General features: G+C 32.9%; 1 protein-coding gene across 1 annotated transcript in view; it reads left to right on the top strand.

Moving 5' to 3' along the window:
• The window catches only part of LOC126756421 (uncharacterized), a 36,951-nt gene extending 18,630 nt beyond the window's left edge, over positions 1-18,321 (top strand). Inside the window, exons 2-4 of the mRNA XM_050469483.1 lie at positions 14,287-15,628; positions 15,708-15,892; positions 15,962-18,321. Of these exons, the coding sequence (XP_050325440.1) occupies positions 14,287-15,628; positions 15,708-15,892; positions 15,962-16,075 (1,641 nt within the window). The 3' untranslated portion in view covers positions 16,076-18,321. The remainder of the gene's footprint in view (positions 1-14,286; positions 15,629-15,707; positions 15,893-15,961) is intronic.
• Positions 18,322-18,432: the final 111 nt, after the last annotated feature.

The following is an 18,432-nucleotide window of genomic DNA, read 5'->3' as shown; positions in this document are numbered from 1 at the left end:
GACATGTTTTTCTTATATAGTATATTTATTATATGTTATTTAATTTGCATCACAAATGTGTCTGTCCGTATCGCTTTTGTTGCTGAGCTTACTTCAATTGTTTCATAAGGTTCAGTACTTCATAATATAAAATATTATTCCTCGTTTTTACATACATATACGCCCACATACCTTTGAATATTTATATCGTCCACATGTATCGGGTGATTTTTTAAGAGCTTGATAACTTTTTTTTTTAAAAAAAAAACGCATAAAATTTGCAAAATCTCATCGGTTCTTTATTTGAAACGTTAGATTGGTTCATGACATTTACTTTTTGAAGATAATTTCATTTAAATGTTGACCGCGGCTGCGTCTTAGGTGGTCCATTCGGAAAGTCCAATTTTGGGCAACTTTTTCGAGCATTTCGGCCGGAATAGCCCGAATTTCTTCGGAAATGTTGTCTTCCAAAGCTGGAATAGTTGCTGGCTTATTTCTGTAGACTTTAGACTTGACGTAGCCCCACAAAAAATAGTCTAAAGGCGTTAAATCGCATGATCTTGGTGGCCAACTTACGGGTCCATTTCTTGAGATGAATTGTTCTCCGAAGTTTTCCCTCAAAATGGCCATAGAATCGCGAGCTGTGTGGCATGTAGCGCCATCTTGTTGAAACCACATGAGTCAACATTTAAATGAAATTATCTTCAAAAAGTAAATGTCATGAACCAATCTAACGTTTCAAATAAAGAACCGATGAGATTTTGCAAATTTTATGCGTTTTTTTTTTTAAAAAAGTTATCAAGCTCTTAAAAAATCACCCGATATATGCACATATATTTGTATGCGTGTGTTACATATTCTTGTTTTGAAAAAAAAGTAATGCAATTTGCTTTGTGTTGTAATTTCGTTATTATTGTAACATGTTTATATCTTGAAATAACAACATTTACAGTTGCGTGAAAAAGTAATATTTACAATGTCTCGTCATAAAAAGGTAGAATAACCTCCAAAGTTTATATATACATACATTTATATTTAAACGAAAGAACAAAACAACTAATATTTGGCTTTTATGCCAATAAAAAGAAGATGACCAAGATCAGAAATCAGCAAAATCAATTATCAAAGTGAACATATTTGTTTGACATTTATGTATGTTAAGAATACAAATTACTACTGTCACAACGTTTAAAAAGCTCGGGGTTTGATTTCCAAAACTTAATCATATATAAAACATGAATTCCCAATTTAGTCATACTACTTTTTATGAACCAACCTTAAGTCGTACCAACAAACCTGCTAATAAAATTTTACGGTTGGAATAATTTAGAGCTCAATATAATATTTTTGAACATGTTTTTGCATAATAAGATTTAGAATACTTAGATTTCGATCTTATGCCAGACTGATTATTTATTAATTAAATAAAAAGCGTTTGAGAGAAATGAATCAAACAATCTATACCAGCTGTTGAAATTAACTGGAAGCACTTTTGTTGCAATTCTACGATAACATTTTGACGCATGCACAATTATGTTATGTTTGACTTCTTTCTTTGATGGTAAAATTTTTCTTTCTGCAACAAAAATCATTTTGGTAACCGCTTAGTTTCGAGCAAAAATCATGCTTTACGCTTTTGATAAACATCTAATCTTAGGTTTTTAAAATCAACCAAATAAATTTTTGTATTTTAGGTATTATGAGAGAAATTTGAATTCATATTACATAGTAAAACTGGTATAAATGTGTAAAAGAATACCTGGTAGCATTGCAGATAGTGGTTCTACTATTTTAATAAAGTATATGCGTACTGTCTTGTACTAATTCAACTGTTGTTGTTTTACATTTAAATACATATTTTGAAAGCTATTGTTCCAAAACCTGACAGCAAAATATCAAAGATTAAAAAAAGCACTTACTTATACACTTTATACAACTTGTAGCTCACACTGCTATTATTTTTCTCCCGATTGTATAAATACTAGATGCATACTTATTTTTATGCCCATATTTTCTTGTTTAATTGCTTGCACTTGTATGCGGTTCGATAACAAATTCGCACAATGCAGCTCTTTAACAATATTTTGTACACGCATATGCCTGTACTTACCATACATACATATTTGTACATACATACATATGTACATGGCGTACATGTCCGTCGGATGCATGTTTAAAATTGCCTTTAGCCATCGGACACATTTGATGCAATACACTAATGGAAAAATATAAAGTAAGGTAGTGCTAACTTCGGTTGTCTTTTAGAAAACTTTAAGGGGTCAGTAGGGTAATCTGGCCTGTTTTTGACATTTGTTTTTCATAGAAATTTTTATTCTACAATAGAACTTTTTTCATATATCATGAGCTATATCGTGGAGTGTATAAACAATTTTTTTCGGATTTTTTTGATGACATCTGTCGGAGAAATGACTGGGTGAATGAGATGAGTTTTTCACTGGCAGACACGATTTCTCATGTTTGGCTCTTCTGAAACACAAAAACCCAATTTATTCTAAACAAGTACGTGAATGGTATCGTCCCTACTAGAATCATGAAAAAATGTTGTTAAATAAAAAAGTAATTAACTTTATTTTTTTGTTTTTAATTTTTTTCCTTGTTTTTTTTACATAAATTTTGTCATAATATTGTCAATAAATTATAAAAAATATAGGGACGATAGCCAGGCGTTTTGTGAACATTAAAAAAAAAATTAAGCAAATCAGTTGAGTAGTTCGACCGCAATGATGTCCGCCAGTTTAAAAAAGTGTGTTTTCAGAAAAACGCGTTTAAAGTTAGAGGTGTGCACTCCGAGAGCTCCGAACGTCGAGCGGTATTATTATTTTTCGACCTTTTTCGGAACCTTCAAATGGTAAAGTGGGTTTCTACATTAATTCTAAGGGTATAAGGGAACAGAAAATGCAAAAAAAAAATCGAAAAAAGATTACCCAACTGACCCCTTAAAGTCTACCCTCGTAAATTAAAGACATTTAGGATCCGAGGCGAAACTGGATCGGACCCGAAAATGTATCTATGTTATAAACTTTGCAGCAGTTCTTAAAACTATTCCATGAATATTTTCTTATATACTGTTAAGTACAATATACATACTTTGGTCATATACTTAAGATCAAACTTGGTCAGGAATCTATTTAAACGGCGCGTGCAAACGGAATTTATTCTTTATGATCTTATGAAGTTTGATCTCCATGTAAATTAATGTGTGTTGGACAGCTGCTTGTTTACAATGCCAAAGCAGGCTATTTTTACATATACATATGTATGTATATTGCCGAAGCGAATTTCAGTTTAAAAACAAGTTAGAGTTCTACTTAAATAATAAATATATTTAAATAGTAAATGATCCCCTTAGAATTAATTTATATCTCTCGAAAAAGATCTGCGATTTATTCTGGAAGTACGGAATCCAGTTTTTTACTTACAGGCCCCACTGGGCATGGAACTTCAGCGTTTAGGCTTTGTTTTCCTCTAAGGACTCGACGGACGACGGCGATTTTAAAAACTATCTCTATCAGAAAAGATACGGCATCTTAATTTACATATGTATGTACATATGTTTTTCGTTTTACATAAATTTTCCTCAAAATGGTGGACTAGTAAAAAACAAAGAAAACAAGTAAGGAAGGGCTAAGTTCGGGTGTCACCGAACATTTTATACTCTCGCATGATAAAGTGATAATCGAGATTTCATTATCTGTCATTTACATATTTTTCAAATACCGTATTTGTGTAAAGTTTTATTCCGCTATCATCATTGGTTCCTAATGTACATATATATTATACAAAATATGGTTCCTAATGTACATATACATATATACATATGTCAAAATAGCGTTGTATTGGAAGAAGGCGTGGTTGTGAGCCGATTTCACCCATATTTCGTACATGTCATCAGGGTGTTAAGAAAATATTATATACCGAATTTCATTGAAATCGGTATAGTAGTTTCTGAGATATGGTTTTTGGTCCATAAGTGGGCGACGCCACGCCCATTTTCAATTTTTAAAAAAGCCTGGATGCAGCTTCCTTCTGCCATTTCTTCCGTAAAATTTAGTGTTTTTGACGTTTTTTGTTAGTCGGTTAACGCACTTTTAGTGATGTTCAACATAACCTTTGTATGGGAGGTGGGCGTGGTTATTATCCGATTTCTTCCATTTTTAAACTGTATATGGAAATGCTTGAAGGAAAGGATTCTATAGAGTTTGGTTGACATAGCTATAGTAGTTTCTGAGATATATACAAAAAACTTAGTAGGGGGCGGGGCCACGCCCACTTTTCCAAAAAAATTACGTCCACATATGCCCCTCCTTAATGCGATCCTTTGTGCCAAATTTCACTTTAATATCTTTATTTATGGCTTAGTTATGACACTTTATAGGTTTTCGGTTTTCGCCATTTTGTGGGCGTGGCAGTTGGCCGATTTTGCCCATCTTCGAACTTAACCTTCTTATGGAGCCAAGAAATACGTGTACCAAGTTTCATCATGATATCTCAATTTTTACTCAAGTTACAGCTTGCACGGACGGACGGACGGACGGACAGACAGACATCCGGATTTTTGGTATATATAACCCTATATCTGACTCTTTTAGTTTTAGGACTTACAAACAACCATTATGTGAAGAAAACTATAATACTCTCCTTAGCAACTTTGTTGCGAGAGTATAAAAATTGTTCGTAGTTTGCTAGTTAATGTTAATGTGAGATTACAGTTAAAATTTCAAGTGAATACGTTTGATGCCCCTGTATATAGTAGTCGTCCGATTTGATATGTTCCAACCTGTTTTTATACTCTCGCAACAAAGTTGCTAAGGAGAGTATTATAGTTTTGTTCACATAACGGTTGTTTTTAAGTCCTAAAACTAAAAGAGTCAGATATAGGGTTATATATACCAAAGTGATCAGGGTGACGAGTAGAGTTGAAATCCGGATGTCTGTCTGTCCGTCCGTCCGTCCGTGCAAGCTGTAACTTGAGTAAAAACTGAGATATCTTGATGAAACTTGGTACACGTATTTCTTGGCTCCATAAGAAGGTTAAGTTCGAAGATGGGCAAAATCGGCTCACTGCCACGCCCACAAAATGGCGAAAAACAAAAACCTATAAAGTGTCATAACTAAGCCATAAATAAAGATATTAAAGTGAAATTTGGCACAAAGGATCGCATTAGGGAGGGGCATATGTGTACTTAGTTTTTTTTTTAAAAGAAGGCGTGGTCCGCTTCCACTAAGTTTTTTGTACATATCTCGGAAACTGCTATAGCTATGTCAACCAAACTCTATAGAGTCGTTTCCTTCAGGCAATTCCATATACAGTTTAAAAATGGAAGAAATCGGATAATAACCACGCCCACCTCCTATACAAAGGTTATGTTGAAAATCACTAAAAGTGCGTTAACCGACTAACAAAAAACGTCAAAAACACTAAATTTTACGGAAGAAATGGCAGAAGGAAGCTGCATCCAGGCTTTTTTAAAAATTGAAAATGGGCGTGGCATCGCCCACTTATGGACCAAAAACCATATCTCAGGAACTACTATACCGATTTCAATGAAATTCGGTATATAATATTTTCTTAAAACCCTGATGACATGTACGAAATATGGGTGAAATCGGTTCACAACCACGCCTTCTTCCAATACAACGCTATTTTGAATTCCATCTGATGTTTTCTCTGTATAATATATATATATGTACATTAGGAACCAATGATGATAGCGGAATAAAACTTTACACAAATACCTACGGTATTTGAAAAATATGTAAATGACGGATAATGAAATCTCGATTATCACTTTATCATGCGAGAGTATTAAATGTTCGGTGACACCCGAACTTAGCCCTTCCTTACTTGATTTTAATATCTTTAGATTGTCAGATACTTGGACCAACCTCATTTTGGGAATACTTGGATCTAACCTCATATGTAACTTGATTATTTTACGGTGGTACAAACTACAGCTAAGTAAACAAAACTATTATGCGCTATGCAACATGGTGCAAGAATATACGTACATAAATATATTTACAAATACATAAGTAGTTCCACGCACACTCCACTATGGGCTGCGTTTTCATTTCTTATGCTTTTGTATGAATGTTGTGACATTAGCGTTCAATGACTTTTCCTTTTGTTATGGCAGTTAGCTGTTGCATGTAAAAATAGTGTTAAATAGCGACGTTAAAAACTTTATTAGCATAACAAATGTTAAATGCAATATAAATATGTAGTTTTTCTAAATTTTGAAATCGTATAGGATTTTTTGTGTTACCGTTATTTGAACGAAATTAAAATAGTAAATGCAACAGAAAAACCCGTTTTTATTGTGCTTATTGCGATATAAAATATTTCCTAATATGTATGCTTCGTTTTCATAGACTTCTATGCTGTGGAAACGGAACTTATGAAATAAGTATATGCTTAAGAAGCAGTTAAATTATGCAATCTTATAAAAGCTGTCAGTTTCGTTTTATTCTCTTTATTTCACGAATTCCAGCAATTAAGGGGTTAGGTGGGTTTCAGAGGTACAAAAAAAAGGTGTTTTATGATTTTTTTGTTTTAATTTAAACAATCATATGTATATGTACATATTTGAAAAATAGAATATGGAATATCAAAGGTACATATTTGAACAATGTCTCCTGAATTTTTGATATAAAGATGTTGAAAATTTAGCCATTGAAACGTCATCTCCCTGGGTCTCACAAAAAAGTCTTCTCGCCGTGGACAGCATAACTTGTTATTGGTTCATCTAAAATTGAAAAACTTAAAATATAAAATCTCGTTTTGAACGAAAGAAATAAAAAAAATTAAAATTTTAATTTTTTCTCAGACTTTGAGCAAAAAATCTAATTTTATAATATTATAATATAATAATATTTTTGATAAAATTTTCGCCATTTATTGGCTTAAATAAATAAATTGTAATGAAAATAAATCTTCGTTCAATAACTACATACATAGATAATGTTATTTTAAAGATGTGTACACAATTCGAACTAAATCGGTCCATAACTTTTCGAGAAATCGTGTCCACCGACTTCAAAACTGGAGTTTTGAAAAAAACGTGGCGTGATGGGCGGAACATCCGAATGGTCTATCTCATAGAAGTTTACTCGGATCGATTTAAAATTTTTGGAGAATATTTTAAACATATTGTACTATTTAATAAGACAAAAAACAAAAAATCGATTTTTTTTAATTTTCAAACCCACCTATCCCCTTAAGCACAACTCATGTTTTTGCAGAGCGCAATCAAGCAACTTAACATAAAAGTGTGTTATGAAATGTTTTTTTTATGTTTATAGTATGCTTTTTTTCTTTTAAAATTATGATAAGTTATAGAGTGAATGGTGCCCATTTATATGATGCTCTATCATATCGGTATCAAGATCCTAATATACATACTTACATATACATACATATGTATCAATGTACATTAGGATGTGTTTCTTGTTCTTGTAGGCTTTTAGTTATTTTTTTATACCGTTACCACTAATATCTTTGGTGAGTGCAACCTTTTGTCAAAAATTGTTTAAATCCAATAAAAACTGTTCAAGACCCTAGGTATCGAATATATAGACCCTGGTACCTTTAATTGACTTTTGATTTGATGATTGAAAATGTCGGTCAATGTGTGATATATGTAACTGAAATTAAGGGTTAACCCTTTTCTAAGAATAGTATGTCGGCATGTCCAAAATGGGTTGAATCGGATCAATACTTCCATCAGCCCCACATACCTAATATAAAGATTTTTGAACTTCCAGGTGATTTTATACTGGATATGTCGGCCAATATTTAAGTGATCTCAAAGAAAATTACAGAACATGTTTTACTCATAACAGTGTATCTTTGTGTAAATAAATACAATTGGGCGAAAACTTTGCTCCATATGATTGATGATCGTATGTAAGTAGGGATGCAAACGATGCATCGATGTTTCTGAAACATCACTCTGCAACAAGAAATTAAAAACATCAGGTAACACGTCGAATCTTCGCTGTCACGTTGAGAATGTACATAGAAAGGTACTACTCGATCAAGTTGATAATGCAGAATGCTCCTCTAAAACTACGCCGCACTCGGAACCAAAACAGCGAAAAATTTCTGAAATAATTAACATAACATATATAAATAAATAAATAGTAATAAGAAGACTGCATGTATTGAATCGTCTCCTAGTACATGTACTCAGCCAGTACTGCAAAATAAATTGAATCAGTTGCCAGCGCTGATCCAACCTAATGTGAAAGACTTTTTTGAGCAGGTCAAAAGTATTTCTTACCAAGATGAAATCAAGGAAATTTATTGAAGCAATTGTGAAATATATAATTATGGACAACAAGCCATTTTCCACTGTAGAAGGAAAAGGTTTTCTGCAGATGATGAAAGAACAGGTTCCGCTTTTTAAAGTTCCAAGTAGAGAAACAATACAATTACGAGTGGATGAAAAATATGAAGCGCTGTCTTCAATTTTCAAAGAGCATATTCGTAAATGCGACAGTTATTGCCTAACGTATGACATATGGACGAAGACAATGAAAAATCAGTCGTTTCTTGGGGTAACAATTCATTTTTTGGACAATTTACGTTTGTTGAGTGGGACGTTAGGAGTAATACAGCAGCTTATTTAGAAGAAACTATGTTTAAACTTTTCAACGAGTGGAACGTTTCCATAAATAAAGTTTCTGCTTGTGTAACTGATAATGATTCAACCATGATGAAATTAAATAGAAGCTTGTTTGGCGAAAAAAAATAATTCCCTGCTTCGCAAACACGCTTAATTTGGTTGTAACGCAATCAATAGATAAGTCCACGGAAGTATCAGCTTTGATAACTAGGTGCGCGATATTGTTAAGTTAATTAAAAGTGTTAATGCCAGTGATAAATTGCGGAAGAAACAAATAGACAGTGGGGTTTCTACAAGTAATACCAAGAAAATGATTCTTGACGTAAGAACGCGATGGAATTCATGTTTTTATATGTTAGAGAGATTTGTCCAGTTAGCCCCTATTTTAAGTGAAGTACTGCTCACTCGCCGAGAACACCCTCTATGGTTAATGCCTCCGAGCTGAACAAAATTAAGGAGGTGATTGAATTATTAAAGTGTTTTGAAATTGTGATCAGGGAGATTTCGGCTGATACATACGTTACCATTAGCAAGGTTATACCTCTAGTAAGCTGTTTAACTGAAGCTCTGACGAAAATGTCAGCTCAAGACGCTATTGTAGGGGAGCTAAAAAGTGAACTGCAAAAGAACATGAATGAGAGATTTGACAAACTTGAATTTAATTCAGTTCTGGCGTTGGCTACTGTATTGGATCCGAGATTCAAATTTCTGCATTTTAAAGATGAATTGGCTAAAAACAAAACAGTTTTGTATTTAAATAATTTTATAAAGGATGCAAATAATGGCGTTGGAATATTCGGATGAGTGTGCAACGGAAAACCCGTTTGACATTTGGAGCCATCATAAACAGTTGGCCTACCAAAATATGAAATGTAAGTTTTACAATTTATCTGCTATTACAACAACGGAAGTTGCAGTGCAAATGTATCTTGGATCAGCTGTTGCTTCTATCAATCAGAATCCAACAGAAATGTGGGATGATATGAAAAATATATTTCCTGAATTGTATAAACAAGCTTCCAAATATTTTTCCATTGTGGCCACTTCAGTCCCTAGTGAACGACTGTTTTCTAAAGCTGGATCAACGATCACACAGCAAAGAAATCGCCTGACAGGGAAAAGACTTTCCAAATTGTTATTTTTAAATTCTGTTTTAAATAAATTATTTGTTGTTTGTTCAAAAACTATTTATATCTTTTATTTATTGACAAAAGGTTTTAATGGGTAGTTAAAATATATGTATATCAATTAAAGGCGTACTACTTCACTTATTTATGATTCTGAAATAAGCTTTTTATGCTCACTAATAAAATACGTTAAAAAAGTTAAAAAATCCATCGATGTTTCGATACATCGATGTTTCAATGGCCGATGTTTTTGTTTTCGATGTTGTTTGAAGAAACATCGATACATCGAACCATAGATGTTTCATTTCACGATGTTTGCATCCCTATATGTAAGGCATTTTAATAAAACCCATGGAAGATTTTTTAGAATATAACATGATAACAGTTGATAGATAAAATCGGGTCGGTACTACCGCAACTCCCATACACCACATGTAATGATTTTCGTTTTTCCAACAAACCTTATGTCGAATATGTCGGTCAGTGTATGAGTTACATATATACAGTGTGTGTATAGTATATATAAAATTGTTCGGTTGCACCCGAATTTAACCCTTCTTTATTTGTTTTTATATGATTTTTGTAGTACTTCAATTTTCTGCTCGAATAAATTTGGACATGATAAATTATGATTAAACACCCCGTAACATTAATATTAAGGTCGTAAATTTTAAGGTCTTTTTTCAACATCTTGAAAGTTTTTAATCTGTTTTTAGTTAAAAAAAATTAATAAAAATTACACATCCTTACACATTTCCGACTTCACCACAATCGAAAATATTTATTGCTGTTTAGAAAGGAAATCATTTTGAATGTAAGACATATTTCTTTTTGTTTTTTTTTTTAATAAACTGACGTCAGTATGAAAACACATGATGTAAAATAATAAAAACTACGTTAATTGCAAAGCATTTTTTTACACATTAACATATCAACATAAGTTGTCCGCATCATCAAAAACAATTTAGCATAAAAATATTTCCTCCAACCTTACGCAAAGAAATATTTGTATTCTTAAAAAATACATATAAATAATTTATTACCCATTATAAAAAATCATATATTCTGCCATCTTCATCAGAGTTATAAATATCCAAAGCGGCGTGCTTTTTAATTAATTTCATCGTTGCCGTATAATAAATTAAGTAAAGAAAATACCTCAGAGCAAAATATTTTATTTGCTTTTCTATTCTTTTACAATAAGGAAAATAAATATCTAAATATGCATGCAAATATTTATAATACCAAATAAATTTGTCAATAAAAACAAAAACTATTGCGATTTGCGCCTTTATAAAGATTCAGACCATGTCTAAAGCGCTGAGTATGCGGTAGATTTTTACTTACATATACACGTATGCGTTCATATACATACATATGTGTACAATATATGTACATAGTACATATATTGCAATACAGTTTTAAACACACGCCACCAGCACAATGATGCGTTCACTACAATTTATTTTGTTTTGATCAAATTGAAAGTACACCAAATTCACACAAAGTAGAGGCACTGTCTTGCTGCATGATCAGCAAGCAATTCTGGATCTACGGTAAAAGGAAAAAATTATTTTATAGTAATTTTTGGCTGATTTAAATATAATGGCAAATAGCGCAAACTGACTAATTTGCCTTTTCTAGTGTTTATAGTTATAGTTATTATGATTATCGCTTTAACAAAACTTAACTTTTATTTGTGGATTTGAAGTTATAGGAAAGATTTCAAATCTCTTTTTTTATATCATTTTATCTCGATACTGCATCGGGAAAACACAGTGTAATCTAATTACACAATTAAATAACATCTCGTATGTACCCTGGATAATAGGAATTTATTTCTTTTGCATTGCAAAATTAACTTTTATTATTTTGAGTAATTCTTCCTTTTTGTAACAGTTTTAAATGCAATAATTTAACAAATTTAGTTATATGCCGTTATATTACCGTTTCCGTGATTGTATGTTAAACTTGTTTTGTACTCTAAAATGCATTTTGTCAAGAGGCCGTTAAGTTTTTTCCCTCAACAATTTTGACAGGTTGGCAAGTCGTTTTGTTAAAATTCATAAAAATTTGGAGTTAAAAAAATTATGAATTTCGTTTTGGATGTCTACAAGAGAAAATCAAATGAAATTAACATTTCGACAAACTCTAATCTAGTTATTATACTAAAATTTATGTCCCAAATCTTCTTAAAAACCCGCCAATACAACCTTTTGACAAAGTTTCGCTTGCACATGTTATACTTTATACATTTTGACACAAGTGCTCTTTATGCTAATGTATTGACCAAAAACAGAAAAAACTTGTTTTTGACTCTTTGCCTTTTCGAAAAAGTAAACAATTCCTATATTATGTAGCTTGAATGCTCGTGCTCGCGCGTGTACCACTCTAAAATAGGAACGAATGCCTAATTAAATATTTGTATAATGCAAACAAAATAAATTAAAATGTTTTCTGCAGAAATCAAAATTGCTTCCAGTACTTGATACGTATCCATATCTACTTGTATCGGGTGATTTTTTAAGAGCTTGATAACTTTTTTAAAAAAAAAAACGCATAAAATTTGCAAAATCTCATCGGTTCTTTATTTGAAACGTTAGATTGGTTCATGACATTTACTTTTTGAAGATAATTTCATTTAAATGTTGACCGCGGCTGCGTCTTAGGTGGTCCATTCGGAAAGTCCAATTTTTGGGCACGTCGAATTTTCAGTGAATGGGCCCTAGAAAAGTTGGCAGAAAATCCGCTTTTTTATCGACAAATTTTGTTCAGCGATGAGGCTCATTTCTGGTTGAATGGCTACGTAAATAAGCAAAATTGCCGCATTTGGGGTGAAGAGCAACCAGAAGCCGTTCAAGAACTGCCCATGCATCCCGAAAAATGCACTGTTTGGTGTGGTTTGTACGCTGGTGGAATCATTGGACAGTATTTTTTCAAAGATGCTGTTGGACGCAACGTTACGGTGAATGGCGATCGCTATCGTTCGATGCTAACAAACTTTTTGTTGCCAAAAATGGAAGAACTGAACTTGGTTGACATGTGGTTTCAACAAGATGGCGCTACATGCCACACAGCTCGCGATTCTATGGCCATTTTGAGGGAAAACTTCGGAGAACAATTCATCTCAAGAAATGGACCCGTAAGTTGGCCACCAAGATCATGCGATTTAACGCCTTTAGACTATTTTTTGTGGGGCTACGTCAAGTCTAAAGTCTACAGAAATAAGCCAGCAACTATTCCAGCTTTGGAAGACAACATTTCCGAAGAAATTCGGGCTATTCCGGCCGAAATGCTCGAAAAAGTTGCCCAAAATTGGACTTTCCGAATGGACCACCTAAGACGCAGCCGCGGTCAACATTTAAATGAAATTATCTTCAAAAAGTAAATGTCATGAACCAATCTAACGTTTCAAATAAAGAACCGATGAGATTTTGCAAATTTTATGCGTTTTTTTTTAAAAAAAGTTATCAAGCTCTTAAAAAATCACCCGATATATGTAAAAAAAACGCTGGGCTTTTAAAGAACAAATTATAAAAAACTCTTAATGTAAAAAATATGAGCTTATAAAAAAAATTAATAATGTAATTACATAAAAATAAGCCAAAATAATAATGAACTTTATTTTTAGTATTTAGTTTTATAAACTAGTAATACTTTTCTAGGTTTTCATATGAAATATGCGGCTCAATTGTGCCAAATAATTTTAAATACAAGTTATTATTATATCTTTGGACTATGTCACAGAAAATTTAAACTTATACTGATCTACATTAATAAAAAGCTTTTTCGCTTAGCTAGATTTTGTGAGGTTAGAATGATCAGAGGAGGCTATATTTGTTGATCAGGCAGTAGACGCGTGTTATTTTTTATCATACTTTTCATTAATTCCGAATTATGAACATATGTATGTATGCGTTTATTAATAGTTATGTGCATTTGTGTGAATGTAGAGGAAAATATGAGCAGCTTAATTTGCGAAATGCAAAAACCAGAAAGTGGAGAAACATTTTGATCTACTTATGTGAAATTTAGTTTGATCAGGAAAAAGACCTTCAACAAATTGACAATGAGAACGGGCCAAATTTAACAATTACCTTATTTGAAATAACTTTTATTACTCCTCAGCTATTGGTAGTTTAGCTTTCGGATTTTTTTAATTGCTTTTAATTGAATGATAAATATTATCAACGAGACCTTCAAGAGCTATTGAAAGTTCAGCACTTCTTATAAGCACAGCTTGAAAGTTATATTAATTTAATATTTGCTGAGGTTTGTTAAAGTTAAAACTGTGGTAAAATTTTTAATCTGATTCTTTCTATAAATGTTATATTTTATATGACATGTGAGTCGAATTCTTGACATGCTATCCATAATAGCGTTTGGTAAAATTAATCCACCACTAAAAAATTAAGAGGTAAACTGAGATTTTTCGAATAACAGAACAATATTTGATTGATCTTTAAACAGAAATAATATTTAAGATTTTTTTTAATCTACTTTAATTATTATTTTTCTCTTCATTCTATTAGGCTATTGGTCCTATAACGGATCTCAACATCCATACGTTAAGTCAGCGGGATTTGGTCTACAGTATAACACTGGAAGTGCCAACTGGGCAAGAAAATCCTTCTACGCATGCCTGGCAGCTAAGCATATGCATTAATTGCAATACGGCGCTTTGTGCAAAACGTCTGCTCACGCAAACGCCGAGCGCGTCATTGAACGGTGCACCCGCACCACTTACAATTAACCCACCGCAATTTCTAATTAATTGTTCTCTACTTACAAATAACGAGGAATTGGCACTGAGACGTGCTGATAAATCCTTTTCCGATACCTTTGGCCTACTGATCATGGACCATCCACAGTTGCAGCTGGAGCAGGCGAATGCTGGTCCATTAAACAACTTTTCAGTTGGTTCTTTATCGACAACGTCACTGCAACTGGATATGAAGCAGCAACGTTTGCGCCAATTACAACAAAACTTGCAACAACGACTCAAACGTGAAATCGCCGAAACGGACGAGCGCATACAACGCTTTACTGAGCAACAGTTTGCATTGCTAAAGAGCTTTCGCGAAAAATCCGAACAGGAGTATGCATTACTTGGTCGTCTAATTCAAAGAGTACCAGAACAACAGGCAAACGATTTCTTAGACCGTGCACTGCCAGCATTGGAAGTGGTTGGTGGGGGCAATTATGTGTCACGTCGCCGCAATACGATTACTAGTCGTCGCGATATGACGTCTGTTACGACACCCACTACACCGACAACACCGAATCCTACAAGTGGATTGCATATGCTTTCATTGCCGTTGAGCACAACAACGGCTACTACAACAACCAGTGCCATGGATACAACAATAACTCAGGGAGTAGGTGGCACAACAGCACTCACGCCATCAACGACGACAGGATTGACGACGACTATCGTGGGTAGCGGCAGTATTAATCGTCGTTTGTCGAATTTTGATACACCACCGGCAACACCAGAAGCCACACCTATGAGTGTGGGTAACAGTCCCACCTTCCGGCCGCAACAACAGCAGCATTCGTCACTGACACAACATCAATTTGTACGCATTGCGTCCAACTCCTTTCAACAACAGTTCCCTACGCCCACAGTAGAAGTGGGCGACGACTGTCTCTTCGAACTGGAAGGCATTGACGGTGGTAGCTCGGCAAGCGGTGTTGGTGTGAACACGCCATTTAGTGCGCTCGTGTCTAATTTGTCACAAAAACTGCCATATCAACAGCAACAACGATCTCTTAACAATCATCCACATCCGCACCAGCATCAACATCACCACTATCACGGCCGGGATATGAGCGATGTAGACGAAAGTGACGATGACGCTGCTGAAGCGGAAGGTAAATTATATTGTTTTTAAATGTACTGCTGTACCTCAAAAAAACGAAATTTCTTAAACTTATTAATTTATTTTATTAGTGGCTCTTGACCTGGATAGTACAATGCCCTTACCTACGAGTGCACGCCCAATCGTTGGCGGGCAACAGCGACCAGACGCAGCTACGGCAGCTGATGTCATGAATTTTGCGAAGAGTCTGCCAATTGAAATAGCAAATTCACCAATGACTACAGGACGATCATATGTAAACGCGCTGCAAGAAGACGTGAGCCACACAGATATTTGTAACGGAGCTCTAATAATTTATCAAATATTTTTTTTTATATATACATAGGAATTGGACAATACAGTCGACATTGCTGCGAGCATTAAAGCACTCGCCAAAAGTGTGCACGGTGAAGCAGTGTTCGGTGATTTACCACGCCCACGCATGCGTTCACAAATTTAAAAGTTTACAAGCACAACGGATTAACTATACTAGTTTGCTCAACGAAATAAATAATCAACAACTTGAGTTAAAGTGCTGAAGTCATCATCAACGCATAATGTTTTTACACAACCACAATGCATATATTCATAATTACGAGCATACGAGTACATCCATTAGAATATTAAGTATAATTAAATATAAGTAAGTAACTAACTTCTCTTCTATTAGCTTTAAATTTCTTTATGAGTCGTTGTAATGGAAAATATGAAATATTAAAAAAAATGCCATAAATTGAGCACATTTCGCTTTGATATTTGAAGAACGTTAAGTACAGCAACAAAACATACACTACATACGCTAAGAATTACACCACCAAAAATTCTTTTTATTGTCGTCTCATGCTGTCTTTTTACATACATTTAATTATATTAATTGGGACTGTAAAATAAATATGTAATATTCGCATAAGTCAGATTAAACGTTTCTTCTAAACATTTCAAAAGCATTTGTACGAAATATGCATATAAACTTGTGTCGCGCTATGCATTATTACTAATACTTTAAAATTTCTCTTTTTACATAAGTTATTATGTTACCAATAATTATAATGAAATCCAGTTTAATTTTTAACTTTAATTTGTAGTAGCTTTAATTTTATGTTTTTACATGCCTTTTCATACAAACAATTGGATAATATAACAGCTTTAATGGAACAAAATATTTGAAAATGCTAAACATAAAAGAATTCATAAATTTACATATATATAAAAAAACAGAAGTATATAATTACAGAAATATATATGTATAATCATAAACACTTTTCTATCGATGTCGCTTTTTCTAACAGGACAACAAATGAAAAATAAAAGATATATAAATTAAATATCAAGTTATTTTACCACATTAAGCTGCTTTAAAAAAATTTTACTTAGTTGCTGTATCCCCTGAATTAGTGATCATTACTTTGTTTAAATAATAATTATGCAACGTTAGGCATAATATACGAAATTCTTTTGTTATAAGCACACATGCAAGACGACACAAACAATAATATTCAGCATCCACACATTAGCTTTTCTGCCTTAATGCATATGCACATATTTGATGTTGAAAAAATAAAAATGGTTCTTCCTAAGCTTATCTACAAACATACATATGCACATACATATATGCCTTACAATACAAATAAACATATGTTTATAAATAAAAGCACAAATTGGACAAAAAGCAGGCGCCGCTACATAATGCTGTGCTTTACCTGTGGTATACGCTACCAGAACTATTATATACTGTATGCTTGCTTATTTACTATGTAATAATATATTTTGACAGCAACAAATTACTGTGTCGCGTTAACAAAAACAAATTGTGGCCGCTTTTGTCGTACATTTGTAATCAATTCTATAACTAGTTCCATTGACAAAACTTCAGTGGTAGAGTTGAAATTAACTTTATAATATATATTATTTTTGCAAGGACTCTGCTCTTAAATATTCTTATTGATTTGCTATGAGTACTCGAGCATACATATTATTTGTAAAATTGATTGTACCTACAGTACATGATTTACTGTTACAAATAAAAGTTTTATATTCAATATTAAATAAGTATTGGTTATTTTCAGAATTTAATTTGATTAATATATGAGTATGGTTAAAAGGTTAGCATTGTTATAGTGCTTCACTGCGTTACTGTTTTTCTGTTAAACCTAAATATAGAACCAAATGTTTTATTATTAGATACAAAAGACAAGTTATTTCATAAATATCTTTTCTTGCATACACATTTACAGACATGATAGTGTGGCAGAGAATGTAGATTTATAGAGAAGGTTCATGGTGTGCCAAATGTTGAAACGTTTTGCTTTTTGGAGGGGTACTCGTCACGATTAGATATGTCACCACCAAAATTTTATTAGTGGATTACACCATAATTTAGTATCATGAGACACGAAATAGTATAATTGAGCATTTTCTGTCTAAATGAAAAAATTATGCTAATTTCAATGTTTAGAAATGTACGCTTACAGATTCGTGTATTTACAATGCGCAAACAACTCTGCATATAATTTATAGATATTCTCTATATATGTATGTACGTATGTACATGATATCAATGCGCATACATACATATGTATATATGTACGTACAAATTAGGCTATATCATGATGAATTCCATAAAATCTGTTGTAATGTACATACAATGAAGTAAGGTTTTTATTATTACCCAAATATTTAATTAATAAAGGTTTAATAAGTTATGTATACAGTTGTAGTTCGAGCTTTCAATCTAAACGGACGTGTTTTCATGCGCTCCGTAGAAACTTTCGAAAAAAAAAAAAAAATAAAAATAAAACAAAATAAACAAATATTAAA

This window comes from Bactrocera neohumeralis, chromosome 4, assembly GCF_024586455.1.
Source record: "Bactrocera neohumeralis isolate Rockhampton chromosome 4, APGP_CSIRO_Bneo_wtdbg2-racon-allhic-juicebox.fasta_v2, whole genome shotgun sequence".
NCBI lineage: Eukaryota > Metazoa > Arthropoda > Insecta > Diptera > Tephritidae > Bactrocera > Bactrocera neohumeralis.
This window is presented reverse-complemented; position numbering and strand designations above follow the sequence as displayed.